This window comes from Pinus tabuliformis, chromosome J (genome assembly GCF_031772625.1).
Source record: "Pinus tabuliformis cultivar Carrire ecotype Pingquan chromosome J, CPIR1, whole genome shotgun sequence".
Lineage (NCBI taxonomy): Eukaryota > Viridiplantae > Streptophyta > Pinopsida > Pinales > Pinaceae > Pinus > Pinus tabuliformis.
In genome coordinates this window covers 1,069,468,123-1,069,488,229 of record NC_142295.1, presented here as the reverse complement: position 1 = coordinate 1,069,488,229, position 20,107 = coordinate 1,069,468,123, and the positions used below count along the sequence as shown (strand labels likewise).

The window sequence follows — 20,107 nt, the reverse complement described above, 5'->3', positions numbered from 1 at the left end:
TTGATGGTAGCAGGTCGCTCTTGAACATGACACTTTTCATCCGTACCACAATCGGGTTGGGTTGTTTCATTCACCGGTCACATCACCATGGTCTCGCCATACCATCCATAATTGGGGTAATGCTACCGATCCATCGCATCAGTGTCGCCATATGTTCAAGAGAAGTCGTTCAGAAAGAGTCAACCGGGTCCCATCCACTGCCATACATTATCCTTCATCCATTCATGGCCACCACCCTGAATCATATGTCACAGATCGTTTTCACCTCCATCAAAATCATTAGCTCCGTTCCGTGTCACTGATGTGGGATTCATTAAGGCCCTCCTTTGACGGATCGCTTCTTGTCGACATCAGCTCATTATCCAAGAAGTTGATCTAGGAACAACCCCTTCAGTACTTTGAAGCTTGCATGCCTCAATGGCAAGTTTCTCACTTCCGGCGACAGGTATACATCAATGACCTTCGACCAGAAGATTTTGCGTGGTGTTCAACGCCAAGTCCTTTATTCACACCACGTGAATTGTACTGCAGTACCTTGAGGGTCATTATCATTATCGGTGATTCCTCTCGCGCTTGTTAACGGTTTACCTCATTGACCGGTAATCAAGCGATGTCTTTCCATGTTCGACTTCAGAACAATTCTCACATGGATCGACTTGTACTTAGAGTGAAGATCGAACGAGTTTGAAGACCCCGGATCTAGTTTCATCCATCCGGGTTGCGATATATATTCAGGAAAGATAAAGACATTTAACATGTACATCATTGCAGCAGACGATCATCCTACTCAAAGGATGATAATTTCCTCAAAATTATCAGTCTACCATCAGACGATTGTCTGTTCTATGTACAGAAAATGAATTTATAAAGCTAAGCATGGGAATGCCCGCCTCAGCTGGATCATGAAAGCAGTATGAAAAATAATGTATTGTATTGTATCTTATTACAGGTCTCCTCCCAGCAATTGGATGAACTTCGGACCCTCCTGGATAAAGCATTTCACCCGATAAACGGCCTCATACTTTAGGGGGCAACTGTTATAGACATTTTTGTGCCTTACAGCATTGAGCATGAAATGTCCATAATCTAAGGGATCCAAAGCCCCTAAACATGTTGTTCCTACCCCTAGAGGAACAAGGCTAACAAACCACAACAATTCACAGAAGTTCTCCACCTGAAACTGCTCAAAAACAAGTCAATTCAGGATCATGTCAACTGCTCCACTGACCATCTGCGCTGAATGTCAGTGGCTCCACTGTCTACCTGCGTTGAATGTCAACTCCAACACTAGCTACCTGCGCTAAGCGAGTTTGGACATGTGGCAGACTCATTCCTTAAGGTGTCAGAGCCCAGGAAGCTTCCAAAATGACACTTGCCTCAGGGAATTCGACTGGTGATGAGTAAGAGGTTCCAAATCTCCAAATGGAAGCAAGAACCTCCAAGTGGAATCAAGAACTAACAGAGGGAGAGGACACTAGTTAGATCTCAAGCTGACTCATCCTCTCTCCAAACATCTATATATGGATCTCTCCTCCATGAGATCCAGAGGCTGGAATTTTGTTATTGCAAAGAATTGTTGTTGGTTTGAGACTGGAATCATTGGGTGCTTAATGCTTTGAAGGGAGGTGAAGATAGGAATTCCATTCTGCTGGGAAGGAGATGCTGGATTGGAGCCCTCTGGGTTGTATCTCTTCCTGAACCTTGTTATTTATAAATAAAGCTATCTTGGTTTTCTCCTATATACCGATGTATCTTTGATGTATGATTGCATTAGTGTATTTGATTTATTTCTAATCCTGAATCATTTATGAATATGAATATCTGCCTTTGTGTTGTGTTCTTCTCTTGTCTCAAGTAGCTGTTCTCTTGTCGCAAGTAGCTGTTCTCTTGTGATCTTGCAGGAAGGCAAGTAGCTGTTCTCTTGTGGTTTTGCGAGGAGGCAAGTAGCTGTGAACATCCAAAGGAGAAGAGGATCTAGATCGAGGGACAAACGGAAGACACCGGTAAGTCCATTGATCTCTCTTCTTTCCCATTTCATAAAGGAAGAAACCAGAATAGCTGTCTCTGTTTGTTGCTAAGGCACTGTCACACCTTAGGTGGATAGGATCGTCCTGCATAGGCATTTTTCCCCACAACACAATGGAACCATTTGTTGGCTTAGGCGGTCTTGACCCAAGTTTAGAGTTAGCTACGTCAACCAACAAAACGCTACATCATTGGCCCTTTCAGCAACAACCCGCGTAGCGCAGGCTGCAGTCTCAACTAAAGCAGTATGGGGGGATGCAAGAACCAAGTTTCTGCATCCAGAGACTAGTGTGATGTCTTCTAGTACCTCAAATATGCCTTTGCGCAGGTCGATAAACTCTTAGGGTTCATCACTTCAACTCTATTAAAACAGCCTTCAGACCTTCACGAAGGTCTACGATTAGTCCTTGCGAACTTTTAACAGTCAATTTGTCTACTTACGCACATCAGAGAGCAGTCCTAAATTAGTGTTCGCGCAGATTTACTTAAGTCATTAGTAAACATAAGAGAAATCACTAGAGTCTTCACGAAAGTATTTAAACATACATTGTGTACATTATTAAGACTTATTCAAGAGAATCGCGTAACATTCAATCAATATCTCATAAAAAAAATCATTCATCAGCAGCATATAACATTAACAGAGATAAACAGAAGTACTCAGGAATTCTTCGGAAAACTGTCTTTATTGATCTTCAATTCAAGATTACAAACTCAAATTTCCCTATGCACACAGCTGTAGGGGTCTGCGCACTTAGCTGCAAACTCTACCTAGGCCTCTGCACACTCAGCAACGAATCCTTTCTTTTCCTATCTAAGCGCAAGAAGCAGAGCCTTCCTACCCTAGCTCCTGTGCTAGACTCTTTAATAAACCCAATTCCTTATCTTAGTTCCATCTCATTTTTCTTGTCCCTTCACCAAGACTCACTATTTATATCCTTTTTCATACAATGCCATGGTCCACAGACTATGGGTGAATATAAAAACTGACTCAAAACTTATCCAAAACAAGGGTCTAAGCCCCTTTGACTCTTATTCACCTACACGCTTTGCATCCACAAATTGCAGAGACTTTACATTATTTACAAAATTGTACCAAAATTTTGGTTATCTTAACCCTAAACTAACCCAAGGGACCCCATCCCAACACACCTACAGAGTCTGTCAACCAAAATAAGTTGATGAATTCCCACTATTAACAATGATGAGGCATGCCATTAATGTATGCAAGCCCCAAGGTACTATAAAATATCTCTAATATTGATCCCAGATAAGGTGTTGATGTCGATGGGATAATATATGTTAAATGTAGGGACTTAGAGAATCCCATATCATCCAACTCAAGCATTGAAAAAAATTCTTTAAATAATTATAAATGAAATATTGAACTAAATTCATTATGCAGAATTTTACTGTGAATTTTTCCAACCAGATAACTGGTTTTCAAGAAAAAATCACATGTAGTTGCATTAGTATCTAGGTTTTCACAACTTGACATATTTTTATCTTTACTATTTTATTTAGTTTTTTATACTCTACCCTATCCTCCACTACTTGGAAAACACAATATATTTTCTTAATTGTATGAATACTTTCAATGCATCCATTTATGTAAGAAGATCTCAAGTGTACACATATAAAAAATTGATGAATGTGCCTCAATGGCTACCAAGATATGAGAAACTACTTTCTCTAGTGAGAATGGTGGAGAGGAATGCTAAAGAGTGGAGTGGTATTATTGGGTGCCAATTGAATGGAACTAAGATTTAGTGTAGCCATTATCTCCTTGAATATTTTCCTCATTGGAAATAATTTGTATGTAGTCCTTTATTATGCAACAAAGTTATTATGAGACTTCAATGAATTTGGTACTCAAGAATGCAATGGGATCTCATGACAAACATGTAAGAAATTCTTTGATCACTATCTCTATTGTCTACTCTTCATCGGATATCGCCAATGATTCTTTGTTCTCCTCTTGATGCTTACAAGGAAAAATGGAAAAAAAAAATCTAGATTCTCCTATTATGGAATCTTCTCATGAATTATTTACTCTTTTATTACTTCTTGGGATGAAAACTCGTCCCTGGTTACAATTCTAAACTTTGGACAAGGATTTGAAAAGATTTTTCTGGTAATGTTCCCTCCTTTATTCAACAAATTCTTGATCATCCTTAAATTTTCTTGCTAGTCTAGAGTTCCTTCCTACAAATGGATTAATACATGAGGGTTCATACATCATCTGAAATAAGTGGACCTTATTTACTAATTCTACCCTTAAGACCAAGGAGATGAATGCAATTAACTGCAAAAACAAAACGCACAACACTCAAAAGAAAACTTAATCAATTTTGGCAATGAGCATGTATTTGAACATCTCTTGCTACTAAGACCCTACTGTCACCAGGTTATCCTTTGGCATTATTTATGTTCTCCTTTCCATGAATCATACGCAAAAATAAAGATAAAAATAAAATGACCAAACTACCAATGTTATAATCCCTTTAGTGTCTCCTTGACAATGGCACCAAAAATGCCAATGTAATTATATGTATAAATCATATTACATTTTAATTATCAAGTTGGAACATAAGCTTGTGAGGTGCAAACAAAATATGTGTGGGATTAGTTCATTGGTGATTCTTATGCTATGAAAATAATCCTACAATTTAATTCTCTCGAAAAGACACTTCCAATATAATCCAACCAAAGCAAGAATCAATATAATACAAAGGGTTATTTGATCAATGGGTTTATGTTTATGAAAGCAATTTCCTAGGCATAGATCATAGTTCTTTGTTTGGTTGAAAGACGTAAGTTTTACAATACATAACATACATGTTTTTTCTTCATAATTTAGTGTTTAACTTCTATAGGTAACCAACATTCATATATCAAGAATTCAAGAAATTAAATAACATAAATTGAAATCGAATTTATAAAGCAAAAACAAAGTTGTAAATTTATCTATTTAACTAAGCTATGTAAGACAAAAGTGTTGCAATGCGAACTTGATTTAATGTCGCAAAGGATTCCTTGTGATACAAAGAAAGCTACAACAATATTACTTTGTTGCACCCACAAGATCCTTAGAATATCATTGCTTTGATATTAATAAATTGGTTCATAGGGTTATATTAAAATCCATAAATCAAGTCTACATAAACTTGGTATAGGGTCCACATGGACTCTCACTGATAGACTATATTCCACACATCAAAATTTGACTGTATACTTTTTCATCTCTTTATATTATATGATCCCTCATATACATAGTTGTTTCAATAAGAGGGATATGCATAATGTCATAAGCAAGCAATCCCTTATTCTTGTAGAGTCAAGAACTAATTCCTTTTTTGTGGAGGTTGTTAGTACATTACCCAGGGAAGATTTGAACCTGGAACCTCGGGGGACCAAAGTCGTCACTTACACGACCATCGCTAGTTGGGATATCTCACCTGGGTGAGTCAATAACTACTTCAATAATATAGTGTTTACTTACAAAAAAATACAAATGATACAATACAAAGTTGTTTGGAATATGAAAGAAATAGATTATTTTCTATTACATAATTGAAACTAAATCTTCCCCCCACACTATTATGTTGGAATCCGATAGGATGTGTTGGAGATATCATCTTGGTGTGGAACTGATCTAGTCCTTAATTTGGAGCGTAGTGGCTTCAAGGTTTAACCTAGAATCGAACCAAAACGAACCACGCTATATCATGGGCCATGGGAAAAAACCCATGTGGCTTATTTTTATTGGAGGGTGCATCCTTATGCCAATGACTTATTCGCTACCAGATCTGAACATAGTAGTTATATTAAAGATAAAGTATGGCAACACTATAGATTAAAGCTCATTCTAATTCCTATGGTCATTAAAGTAATAATGTTATAATATTTGGATAAGGTTTTACCCCAAAATGTGTTGATGTGGAGGAGAAAAGAGGCAAAAAGGGTCTATTGATGATGCAAACTGTGCCAAAATTGGGACCCAACACATATTACATTAGTTAAGAAATGAAATCCATACCTAATAAGAAGACACTTCAAAGTAAAAATAGATCATGTTAGTTTGAAGTGCTACAGTGATCCAGGTGGATATTGGTGGCCACCTGCCAATTCTACTTGGACCCCCACCATTATTTCTTTCAGTATTTCAGTTTCCTTAATTGTAGCACAGTTTACTATTTTTAGCAGTTTTTCGGGTCCTAAACTTCCGAAGCCATTTTGAGGCCCTAAATGACGTTTTTTGGCAATCTCGTACAAGCAATTTTCTATTTAAAATCATCTTTTCTATCATAGTCCTCAGAGAGATATTTCGAATGGGGTATCATGCGCGTCCAACGGAGATAATATGACCAAGTCGTGACCCTAGGAAGTTGGTTGTCCAACTAACCCCAACGAGGCCCATAAACTCTTGGTGTTACATCTCCTTGGGTTAGGGTTTTGGTTGTTTAGGGTTTTCTCTTATTGTTCAATAATTAAAAGGCCCTTGAGCCTCATTGTAACATAGTTTATAGGAATGTAGCCGCCACATCTCTTCTCAGAGATAAGCTACCATCACCCGAGCTAGTCTTATTTCCATTATGTTTGTAAGCATATTTCAGTATTTGATATTAATGAAATGAAGTGTTATTTCTACTGCACCTTTGTATTTATGGTTATATCTGTAATCTTTTGTGTTCCTATTTAAATCCAGATCAATGATATCAGAGTAGTCTGCTCTTTCTATGTTTTTCTTTGCATGTCCCCAACGAGGTCGGGATATAAGGAGTTAGAGCTTGAACTGGTCGAACCTTTGCAAGACTAGCCTTGCAAATCTTGATGGCCTCCCATGGAGGATGAAAAGAAAGATGAGTGGGTAGGAGATCCTATCAAAATCTTGCTCGAAGAAGCCCTCGAGTGACAAAGGAATGTGATGATGGACAACTTTGCCCAGATTCTTCAGCGGCTACCTAAGGGCGATGCATCTAATTCTGACGACTACATTGGAAGTGCCACACCCTTTAAGGTACAAGTTAACTTTGACATTCCCATATTTGAGGGTTAGATAGATGCATACGTTGTAGATAAATGGTTAAATCTTCTAGAAGGATATTTTTCCTTTCTCGAGTTTTCCAACCGAAAAAATATCACTTTTGCACTTCTCAAAGCAACCCCCCATGTCAAGGACTGGTGGGAAACCTACTGTGATCAGAATGATGAAAGTACAAACTCACTATTTTCAGCCGCACCCACTTGGAACTCCTTCCGGGATGCCATCAAGGAGCGGTACTACCTTGTCGGGAGCTATGAAGATAAATACATAAAGTGGACAATGCTGCGATAAGGAAGGGACCACGATGTGTCGGAGTTTACCAGTGTTTTTCATACCCTTCCCACGAAGTTGGGTATCAAGGATTCTGAGAAGCATTTGGTTCTCAAGCACCACAGCTACCTGCACAGGTACATCCAGGATGAAATGGAATTCCTGGACATCTCCTCACTCAGCACAACATACCGATATTCTGTCAAGATCGAGAAAATTTTAAACATAATAAGTGAGACTTTGGATCTACAAATCTGAAGCAAGGGAAAGGTGCCCCCAAACCACAGAACAAAGGATAAAGCCAAGGTGGGGTGACCCAGGAAAACCCGCCAAAGCCACAAGAAAATAACAATGGCGCAAAGCCAAAGAAGGACACAGGAGAGTGGTGTGAGTTCCATAAGAGCTCTACTCACAACACAAGTGAGTGTCAGGCCAAGCAGTCGCTGGTGGCCAAGCTAAAGGCTTTGGAATCAGATGCATGTTCTGAATCTGAGTTAGAACCCAATAAGGGGAATGACAAATGGAAGCAGATTATCGATGCAGATCCCAACATGCTCGTTGCCACCACAAAGATCCAGAAGGAGGAACATGAAGTTCCAGAGTAGGAGGAGTGCCTCTTCCACTCCCAGATGTGGGTAAAGGGTTCCCCGCTACAGTTCATTGTCTACAGCAAGAGCCAAAAGAACCTCATTTTGGCAGGGGTCGTGAAGTTGTTGGGATTACCGACCATAGCACATCCACAACCATACATCATTGGGTGGCTTCACCAAGGACGAGATCTTCATGTGAGCCAGCAGTGCCACCTTCCATACAACATCAAGCCCTTCACGGATGAGGTATTATGTGATGTTTCTCCCCTTGATGTTTGTGATGTATTATTATGCCAACCAAACTTATGGAGGCAACATGTTGTGTATGAGTCAAGTCCTTGTGTTTTTATTGTTACTTCGGGAAATAAGTTGTACAGGATACCAGAGGTAGCACCACCTACCACCATCTCTTTGGTTACTACAAAATAATGCAGTATGCTCATTTCCAAAACCGGGAAATTTGTTTTCCTGATGATATGCCCTCATGGAAAGAAGAATATGGTGGCCACGACCTCCAGACAGGGGCCCTTTGCACAACAACAAAAGATGGACAAGGTCATGGAGGAGTACGAGGACATCTTCACCTACACCGCAGGGGTGCCTCTGCACTATCAAGTCAAACACTCCATCGATCTAACCCCAGGTGCGTCACTACCCAATGGACCAATCTATCGATGATCCATTATGGAGAACGACGAAATCAAGAGGCAGATTGAGGAGCTGTTGTAGAAAGGTCACATCCGTCCGAGTTCATCGACCTGTGGGATCCTGATCGTGTTGGTACAGAAGAAGGATGGGACTTGGAGACTCTGTATTGACTATCGGGTGCTGAACAAGATCAATGTTCAGAATAGGTACCCAATCCCATGGATTTATGACCTTCTAGACCAACTAAAGGGGGGGGAATATTTCAGCAAGATCGACTTGAAATCAGGATATCACCAGGTACCAATCGAACCCTCCGATGTGTGGAAGACTACCTTCAAAGCCAAGGAGGGCCTTTTCGAATGGTTGGTTATGCCTTTCAGGTTGATGAATGCTCTTGTAACCTTCATGAGGTTGATGGATGACATCTCGTGGCCATTCACCAACTCATTTTTAGTGGCATACTTGGATGACATCCTAATCTTCAGCTAGAGTTGGGAAGAGCACCACCACCACATCTAGCAAGTTCTCTAAACATTGTGGCAACACAAGCTATGCGCTAATTTGGAGAAATGCACTTTTGGCATGACCCAGGTCCAGTATCTGGGATACATTATTGATGAATGGGGGTGCATGTGGATCCAGCCAAGATCTAAGTCATTCAGGATTGGCCAGCTCCAACCACTATGACAGAGCTCTGCAACTTTCTGGGTCTTGCTAATTTCTACCGCAGGTTCGTGTTGGGATTCTCTCATATCACTTGGCCCTTGAGCCAAGTCACCAAGGGAGGAGCGAAAGAAAAATTCTTTTGGTCTGAATCTCAACAACAAGCATTCACATAGTTGAAACATCGCCTCTGCTATGCACCAGTGCTCACATTACTAGACTTGTAATAGCCATTTGAGATCGAGATAGATGCCTCTGACTATGCTATTGGGGTAGTCCTTACTCAATAGGGGCATCTAGTGGCATATCATAGTGAGAAAATTTCAGACATAGACTAGAAGTATCCCACTTATGACAAAGAGATGTATTCATTTGTGCAAGCCTACCGATAATGGAAGCATTACATTTTGGGGAAGGAAACAGTCATCCACACAGACCATTGGCCCCTGCAGTTCATACAGACGCAAGGGAAGTTGCAGAATGATCGCCATCAGAAGTGGCCCACATACCTGCAACAGTTCCATTTGAATATCAAGTATAAGAAGAGCAACACTAATAATGTTGCAGATTGCCTCAGTCGACCACCGATCATAGCGATAACCATCGTGCTCAACTCTTGTGGGCACGAGACTTCTGATTGGCCACTTCTCTACAAAAGCGACCCAAAATTCGGCCACACATACTAGACGCTCTTGGAGGGTCAGCAAGTTCCAGATTTTCACCTCTAGGATGCCCTATTATGCCACCTGGGACACCTTTGTGTTCCTTCAAGCGAGCATGCCAAGATGATTTGGGAAGAACACTACAGTCGAGCCACTGGGAATTTCAGGGTTGAGAAAATGTTGGCAGTACTGCAGAAGTATTTCTTTTAGCCAAATCTTCAATAGGATGTCAAGAAGTACATCAAATCCTACACTCTCTGCACCATTTCCAGACCGACCATCAAGAAGCAAGGCCTCTATACTCTGCTACCTACCCCTAGTCGACCTTGGGAATCCATCTCCATGGATTTCATGTCGGGCCTTCCTTCTCTACTAAGCATGGAAACGACTATGTCGACAGATTCTCAAAGATGGCCTTATGGCTTCCTGCAAGAAGAATATCACAGCGAAAGCCATTGCTAAACTCTTCTTTGAACAAGTGTGGGTACACTTTGGGATCCCACAGTCTATCATCTCATATCGTGATAGCATGTTCCTCAGTACATTTTGGTCCAATCTCTAGTCGATGTTGGACACCAATCTCACTAAGTCCACAACTTTCCATCCCCAAACTGATGGCTAGACAGAGGTCGTCAATAGGATGATCATACACATTCTGCGCATGTACAACTCAAAGCATCCATGCACATGGGATGAGAGCCTCCCCTATGTTCAACATAGCTATAATCGGGCTCTCCACAGCTCGACTGGCCACAACCCTTTTCAGGTGGGCTTGGGATTCCAGCCACTATGTCCCATTGATGTGGCCATGCCATTTGCAGCTACTCAGGCAGATTCGGCTCATGTCTAGTTTGAATCTAATAAGGCAAATAGCTTCATTGAGCACATCCAACATATCCGCCAGCAGGTCCACGACATTTTGGAGAAATCAAATGCCAAGTACAAGCAGCGACATGATCAACATCGAGTGCCACACAAGTTTTAGGTGGGTGACAAAGTCTGGTTGCATTTTCAAAAGGAACGCCTTACCGAAGCCTATCAGAAACATAGACCACTCCGATATGGTCCTTACACCATTCCCAAGGTTGTGGGAGACAATGCATTGAGCTCAACATTCCCCCATTCCTTGGCCTGCACCTAGTGTTCAATGTGGACCGCCTTTGATCATAATTCCCACCATTGCTAGATACATCAAACATTGCAAAACAACTCACACCTACAAAGTTAAATCCAGATTGCATGGAACAAGCCACAACTAATCAGATCATGGACACACAAATCAAGCACACTCGCCAGCAGACGATCCAACTGTATCGAGTTGTCAAAGCAGGCAAACTCCTTCACCAGGGCAAGTGGTTCACCAGGGACCAAGTTCAACAGCAATTTCCCCATCTCATGGAGGAACTCAACACAATGGGGACCATTGCTTCCATTGTTTCTTTCAGTTTTTCAGTTTCCTTAATTGTAGCACAATTTACTATTTTTAGCAGTTTTTCGGGTCCTAAACTTCTGGAGCTGTTTTGAGGCCCTAAACTACATTTTTTTTAAATCTTCTACCATAAAATTTGTGTTAAGAATTGTCTTCTACATCGTAGTCCTCAGAGAGATCTTTCCAACAAGGTATTATGCGCATCCAACGAAGATAATATGACCAAGTTGCGACCCCAGGAAGTTGGTTGTCCAACTAACCCCAACGGGGCCCATAAACTGTTGGTGTTACATCTCATCGGGTTAGGGTTCTGTTTGTTTAGGGTTTGCTCTTATTGTTCAATAATAAAAATGCCCTTGAGCGCCATTCTAATGCAATTCAGAGGCATGTAGCCACCACATCTCTTGTCAGAGATAAGCTACCATCGCCCGATCTAGTCTTATTTCCATTCTATTTGTAAGCATATTTCAGTATTTGATATTAATGAAATGAACTGTTATTTCTACTACATCTTTGTATTTATGGTTATATCTATAATTTGTTGCATTCTTGTTTAAATCTGGATCATTCAAGGAACAAAGACTATCCTAAGATGAGAAATAAAAATGGGTTACATAGATGCTAGGTTATGTCTTTGAAATTGTCTACAAAAGGGAAAACAAAATATTGTGGTAGATGCACTCTCAAGGAAAGAGGAAGACATAAATGGTTTATTATGCATTATTTCCATTCCACAATTTAACTAGGTAAAATAAGTAAGGAAATAATGGAAGCAAAATTAGAAGTTATGCAATAATATTCAACAACTATAGGAGACCTTGATGCAACAAAAAATTTTATGTGAAAGAATGATTTGTTGTGGTATCAAGATTAGTTATAGATATGTAATAATTCTCAACTCAAAAAGAAGATCCTTTCGGAATTACGCATTTCTCCTATAGGAGGACACTCAAGGTCCCTTGAAAATACCATAGGATCAATTTTTTTTTCGCATGGGTGGGAGGGAAGGGAGTTCTTAAATCATGTGTGCAAAATTTTATGGCTAAATATGTCACATTACAATTGAATAAGGGAGAGACAATCAAGAAATCATGGCTCCTACAACCATTAGCCATGCTAAGCCAACATTGGGAAGAAGTTGCAATGGATTTTATTATAGGTGTACCCAAATATGAAGAAAATAATGTCATTATGGTAGTGGTATATCAAAGGAAATGTAAGCCCATTTTTTCTCTCTTTCTCAGCCATTTAAAGCAAGTACATTGTAAAAATTATTCATGGAAATGGTCCAAAAGAAGCACAAAATCTCGAAGATTATTAAGTGACAGAGATCCATTTTTCACTAGAAAGTTTTGGACTAAATTATTTTCTTGTTTGGGTACTCAATTGGATCACAACTCATATTTCCATCCTCAACTTGATGGGAAAACTAAGTTTGTGAATGATTCTTTAGAAGAATATATTCGTTTATTTTCATCTAATAAATTTACACAATTGGTTAAGTGGTTTCCCTTGGAATAATGGTGGTACAAAACATCCTTCCATACTTCATAAAAAATGTCCCCATTTATGGAACTTTATAGATATCATCCTCCATCCAACACATCATCTTTGAAAATGAATGTAAAGGTTGAAGTAATGGAGGACCACATAGGGAACCAACATGAGGTTCTCAAACTATTAAAGGACAACTTGGTTATATCATAAAATATGATGAAACAACAAGTACATCAACATCATTGTGAAAAGGAATTTGAAGTGGGGGATTTGGTATTTGTGAGATTACAACCATATAAATATATATCCCTTAAGCAACATAAGAGTGACAATAAATCAACACCCAAGTGTTATGGTCATTATGAGGTGTTGGAGAGGACTAGAAGTATGGCTTACAAATTGAGGTTGCCACCATCTTGACAAGTACACCTAGTCTTCCATATTTCTTGCTTAAAGAAGGTAATCGGTGACAAGATCCTAGTCCAAACTATTTTACTAGAGATTAATTAGGAAGGGAACATCATACTAGAAACGAAAACAATCCTAGAAACACGGACTAAAAACCTGAGAGATTGAGCAATTATTGAGTACCTCATCAAATGGAAGAACCTACCAATGGAAGAGGCCACATGGGAATATTATTTTTTCATGCATAAACATCTATAATTAGTCAAGTGTTGAGGATAACACGTCTTTGAAGGGAAGGGACATGTTAATCCCTAGACAATCCCCATGTTAACAATAGATATTGAGTTATTACATTTATGTCATTAAATTGATATGTAGGCCAAAACATTTCATTGTACCCTTTCATTATATTGTACCCTTTGTCTCCTATATATACTAAGGAGACCTAGTCTTAGGATAAGTGGTCTATAATTATAGACTTCTTATCATTTTTAAGGCACTTGGTTTATAACATTGATTTAACTTGTATTGCATTGTTTTGAGTTTTGTTTCCTCCATGTTAAGGGCATGTAAACGAGGCACACCATGCCACCCAAAACACTTTGCGAAATCATTCATTCATGGGGTTCCCTAGAAGGAGGAGTGTCATACTTTGTGGACCATCACAAGCTTACCATAGGGTTCAAGCTACTCCCACCTTATTTTCCATTTAGTTAATGGTAACATTGTAGTGCCTTTGGAATTGAAATAACTAAATAGAGATGCAAGATTTTAGCATGAGCTCAATTTGATTCAGTATGTACAAAAGAGAGGAGTATTATTTTTGAGTAACCTATTATGGATAAGTTTCAACTATAATTCTAAAGTGTCAATGTTGATCTTTGAAAGAAAGCTAGTACCTTTGATTCATTCTTTGATGGTTGGCCTAGCCCCAAATGAAGTATCAAAGAGAATCCTACTCACCAAGAAAGGAAAGTTAAATGAGTGATTATGTTATTAGTTATGGGAAAACATTCGATCCAAAGTTAAAATAAATCTACTCTAATAAATATCTAAAATGTTACATGAGTAATCTTAATCGTAATCATAAATATCAATATATCTTAAACCATAACAATACCAAAAATTTATTTACAATTAAAAATGACTCTTAATAATATTTAAAAAATATTCTTAATATGAAATTATCTTGACTTTTAAACTTAATCAGGAAAATTGAGAATAATTCACATTTCATATATTGAAAATTTTCACATAGTGTTGTGTAAGAAAATTGAAAATAATTCACATTTCCTTTGATTTTATGAAATGTAATAATCACATTATTATGGTGGAATAATAGAAAATGTACTAGTCACATTATTGTGGAATAAGGGGAGAGTCTGAATCGATGTATTATTGTCATGGACTTAACCCTACCCTAAATGATAGGTAAGAGGCAAATGATTCTACATGTGTTCTCACACAACCAACACCCTAAATGATTGAAGGCAAATTATTCTACAATTGTACTATGTTTAGCATACTTTTGTTCCATGGACCCCACTTCAAGCATCATGTCACCTATCTTTATTCCATAGACCCACTTTGAATCAGCATGCCAAACATTTCCAACAAAAAATCAAAATTTTCCACCACCTTTACTCATCATGTCAAGCCTATCTTTGGTCCATGGACCCCACTTCAATCATCTTGCCAAGCATCTTTATGTGACACATATTCAAATTTTTATATTGATCTGTCAAACCACGTGTGATGCACACAAGTTGACACTACAAGAAATAAAAAGAAAGCAAGAGTGACGTGGAGGGTGTCTTACCACAACATGACGGCGGAAGCTATGGAAAGTTTCAAGAATGACGTCAAACCGGTGAAGGCCTGGAGCGAGAAGCCGGTCCACGTGTACTTGCATCTTGGGGTCTTAATGATATACATGTACTGTGCAAAGACGACTATCCACCAGGACAAGCTCAGCACGAAGGCGGCGCCGAAGAGCCCCCAACCCAGCTTGTAAACAACCACCCAGCTCAGAAACAGGTGGACGAATATCGTGAAAAATGAAATGTAGGCGCTAGGCGCCACAATGCTCTGGGCCTGCAGGAACTTCTGGATCGGAAAATTGGCTGCATATGCGAAGATTTGCGGGATGAGGCCGTACACAAATACAGCGGCCGCCGTGGCTATTCTTTCCGACTCGCCCAAGAGGAGAAGTAGGGGCTTCGAGAAGACGTAAATGAGTGTGAGAGGTATTCCAGTGATCATGAGGAGGATGGTGGATCGTTGCAGGTAAATGCCCAGCATACCATAATTTTTCGCTCCGTAGGCCTGTCCACACAGGGTCTCCACTGCACTTCCCATTCCCAACTGTTCAGAGACAAATTAAAAATTATCAGGATACATTGAACTTATGAACTTATTCCAGTTGTAGACTCTAAAAATATGTCGAAATATTATGGATAGCAAAGATTCTAAGAATATCTGGAAATGTTACGGATAGCAAAGAGGTCAATTGTACCTCACTATTAAAAATACAAATTCTGAAATTCAATAACAGATTCAGTTCATTTGAATTGAATGCTATGATGAACCTTTTTTTTTTCAAATGGGAGGGGCTAGTTCCCTTTAGAAGTATTATGGGTCTTTTTTCTTTTTTACACATATATTGCAAATTACACACATGAACGCCATCATCGATACAAATATGCTATGGCAGCAGCTGTGCAGGATTCGAAACAGGTCAGGAATGTGCAAACCAACCGTCCCGACCGTCACATCGTGCACTACATGATGAACTTACTCATTGTAAATTATGAAAATATTTTGAAATTTTATAGCAAATAATTAACCATTTTTAAATTTTTAAATATTCCCAAAATCTATATTCATGAATGGCATAAAAATAACCATTCAATTAAAAACTATCTACTAAATTTGAATATGAATACTCTTTGAGAACGAAATTTGAATATGAATACTCTTTGAGAAAGAATTAGGATGCAATTCAGTGTTGACTTTAGATATTAAAAGAATAATATCCGTACATGAAAATTAAACGCTTTTCTGGTCCAAAAATCCTTTTTCTCACTGTTTTTCTGGTTTTAACTATCCTCCTTTCAAACAGGAATTACTAAATTCAATTTAGGTATGGGATTGCAACTTATTTAAAATAAATGATTTTCTTTATCAATAATTTTTTATTTTTTTAGAAGCAAAAAACAGAATAATCCTTCATTAAATATAAAGAAGAGTTTTATATTTGTTTGATCCTATTCAAGTCATTAGCACTGTTTAGAAAGAGTTTAGAACATGAGTTGGTGATGGGATTTGCTTTTTTATTGCTTGTATCTTCTTACACTACCTGTGTGTGTAAACTCTAGATGCTGGAGTTGGTGATGGGACTTGCTTTTTTATTGCTTGTATCTTCCTACACTACGGGGTATGGGTGAAGCCTCCAGAGATTTGAACACGGGTGAGACTCTTTGCAAATCGATTCCAAACACCAAACACCACTCTTTGCAAATCGATTCCAAATACTTGCTTTTTTATTGCTTGTATCTTCCTACACTACGGGGTATGGGTGAAGCCTCCAGAGATTTGAACATGGGTGAGACTCTTTGCAAATCGATTCCAAACACCAAACACCACTCTTTGCAAATCGATTCCAAATACCAAACACCAAAACTCGCTTATGGGTGAAGCCTCCAGAGATTTGAACACTGGTGGGACTCTTTGCAAATTGATTCCAAACACCACTCTTTGCAAATGGATTCCAAACACCTAACACCAAAACTCCTCTAGAGATTTGAACACGGGTGAGACTCTTTGCAAATCGATTCCAAACACCAAACACCACTCTTTGCAAATCGATTCCAAATTCCAAACTCCAAAACTCCAGAGGTGGTGTTGGTGATGAGACTTGCTTTTTTATTGCTTGTATCTTCCTACACTACGTGTGTGTGGGTGACACCTCCAGAGATTTGAACACAGTGGAACTCTTTGCAAATAGATTCCAAACACCAAAACTCCAGAGGCAGAAGTTGATGATGAGACTAAAATCAAATCCAAAATACAAAATAAAGCAACCCTTAGGGAGCAGGCAGCCAACATACTAAAATGACATCAAAACCAAAATAGAACATAAAGATAGACATCGAAACATAGAACAAACCAAAAAGAAATCTGGAGAGAAAGCAAAATCCTGCAAAAACAAAAACTAACTATGAAAATTCAAAAAAGCTCTGCCCAATACCTTTCTACACTTGCAGCTTAAAATTGCCAGAAATATTTTTATTCTGGTCTTGATAGTATTCAAATATATACTAGTGTAGGAGGATATATTTCTATTCTGGTCTTGTCAGTACTCAAATCTATATTGGTATATGATAGATATTAACACTATTGAAATCTATGTTTATGGGGTTTTGGATAGACCGTAATTGATGTTTATGGGTTTCGGATAGACTGTAATTGATGTGAAGTTAATTTAATTTCCCACCTAGATCAAATTGATAAACTGAACATAATAATGATATAATCTTACTAAACTTACAAAAAACCAAAAAACCAAAACAATATTGAAATCTATAATCTATACAGATATATGATAGATAATAAAAAAAATTGAAAATATTTCTAGGGTGATTTATAATGATTTAACACTAAATTTCTTAAAAACCAATACAAATTTTGAATATTAACGAGACATATACATGATATGACAGTTTAGAGTTAATTTGCAGGTATAAATTGATTGATTAAGTGTAATAGTTTAATTTCTGCAAGTCCTTGATTTGATATTCTACTACGATGGATGTATTATCAATTTTCAAATTATTTAAATAATAAAAACAAATTATAATTTAAATTAAATATGTGTGAGTGGAGTTTCAAAATAAAGTCTCAAAATAATAAGTATAATAAGGTTAGAAACCATTACAAGATATATTTATCCTAACTTTAATAACATAAGTGAGGGGTATAATAATAAAATATATGTATATTCATTATAATTTGAGTAAACATGATAACAATATTTTATTCCATCCAAATTAAACCTAAACTAAATCCAATTAACAAATCAAAGTAAACATTTATTTAAATAATATAACAAATAAAAGGATATTCTCTCTCTGTGAAATGAAATTTTTCCATGGTTGGCTAGTCAAGGACATGTAACTAAATTTGACCTTCATATCAGGGAGATTCCTGAAAAGGCGTGATATATTTAATTCTTGGAAATACATCATTTCAATATTAATGAATATACTGACACAGGTTTAATCTATCATGTTTGGGGAAGGTAATATAGATTATAAATTGAAAGTTTAAGATAATTTTATTTTTTATAAAGATTTATTTCATGTTTAATATAAAATAACTGGTTTGATGTGCAATATTAAGCCACTTTAACGGTTTAACCTAAATTATCCAACACCTCCTGTAACTTGAAGCAGGAAATTAGATTCCAGAGACAGAGTTAAGCCTACAGAGAAGCATGATCTGGATTCCATGGTATCAAGAATCCCAAAAAAAATTACTGGTTTGTGTATAAATAAAGGATCAAACAGGGATGCAAGGAGGAATTGGATTTATGATACACAGTTAAGATTACATTCCAGAACAGGATTTACAGTAAACAATTAAGGCTGCATGCAAGGATGATTTGGATAACAATGGTATACAGATTTAAAGTAGAACAGGAGAAAAAACAGAGTCAGTATAAATAAACAATAAAGATGAAGGCCACATTCCAGCTTGATCTGGATTTTATGGTATCATTTTTTTTTAAAATAGGCCAAAGAAATCAGAGTCATAGAAAAATGATATCTTTATATGGAAAAGACTGGCAAAAGCTTCATTTTATAACCTTGTGCACCCAATGTGCTGTTTAGATTCTAACAACAATTACACTGTAAAGAGAACAATATATCTATAGAGGGAAAAGGATTGAATGAATAGGATAATGAGTATATATACATACCATGAGTCCATAAGCAAAGACTTGAATCCCTGTGTTCCCAAGAGAAGCAGCAGCCAGCTCCAGATTTCCTAGATGCCCACAGAAGATCTGTGTAGACATGCTCATGATATAGTTCACCATGTACACCACCACTGCTGGGAGGGCAAGGCTCCACAGCAGCTTGGATTCCAATAGCACAGCATCTTTCATCATTTTGATCCATGGTTGGTTATCTGCATTGGATAGGATCAGTTCCAGACGATTTATATCATCAATATGGTCACTTCTGCCATGACTAGCAGCAGCAGAATGGTCTAGAAGATGCTCCTCCACTTCACTAGGCTCCATTGAAAAGGATTGGGATCAGGTAATTTGCTTCCCAATAAATACTCCTCCAGTTCCCCACGCAAGGGATAAATAATCTATAACGAGGGTGAAGACTGTGAACTGAGACACGTAATGAAGGGTACCCAATTCTTGGTGAGTGGCAAATATTTAATTTGATGAAACTCTGGTAAGTGGCAAATATTTAATTTGATGAAATTCTGGTGAGTGGCAAATATTTGATTTGATGAAATTCTGGCTTATCATTAGATTCCTATAAAACGACACACAACTCCGAGAAGCACCGTTTTTTTTTTTAATCTCTATCTATTCCTGTCACAATGTGGACCACCAAGGTTGTTGTACAGTAATTTTACAACTGATGCCACCAAAAGTCAGGCCAGCAATCTTTCACCAAAAGGAAAAAAAAAAAAACCACCATTTAACCTCTGCAATGGCTTCCCATCAATAGACCAATCACCAAAAGGAAAAAAAAATACCACCATTTAACTTCTGTGCAATGGCATCCCATCAGTAAACCATTCACAAAAAGTTGCTCTGCTGTTACTCTGACCAGATATCATG

At 38.0% G+C, this 20,107-nt stretch overlaps 1 protein-coding gene across 2 annotated transcripts in view; it reads right to left on the bottom strand.

Moving 5' to 3' along the window:
- Positions 1 to 19,710, bottom strand: part of LOC149230650 (protein DETOXIFICATION 40-like) — a 186,060-nt gene extending 166,350 nt beyond the window's left edge. The window contains exons 1-2 of one of the 2 annotated variants that reach the window (XM_089379032.1): positions 19,220 to 19,710; positions 15,059 to 15,603 (exon numbers count right to left, since the gene is read on the bottom strand). In XM_089379032.1, the coding sequence (XP_089235158.1) occupies positions 15,059 to 15,603; positions 19,220 to 19,546 (872 nt within the window). In that variant the 5' untranslated portion in view covers positions 19,547 to 19,710. The remainder of the gene's footprint in view (positions 1 to 15,058; positions 15,604 to 19,219) is intronic. The other variant, XM_089379031.1, reaches the window with a different exon arrangement.
- Between the last annotated feature and the right edge of the window lie 397 nt (positions 19,711 to 20,107).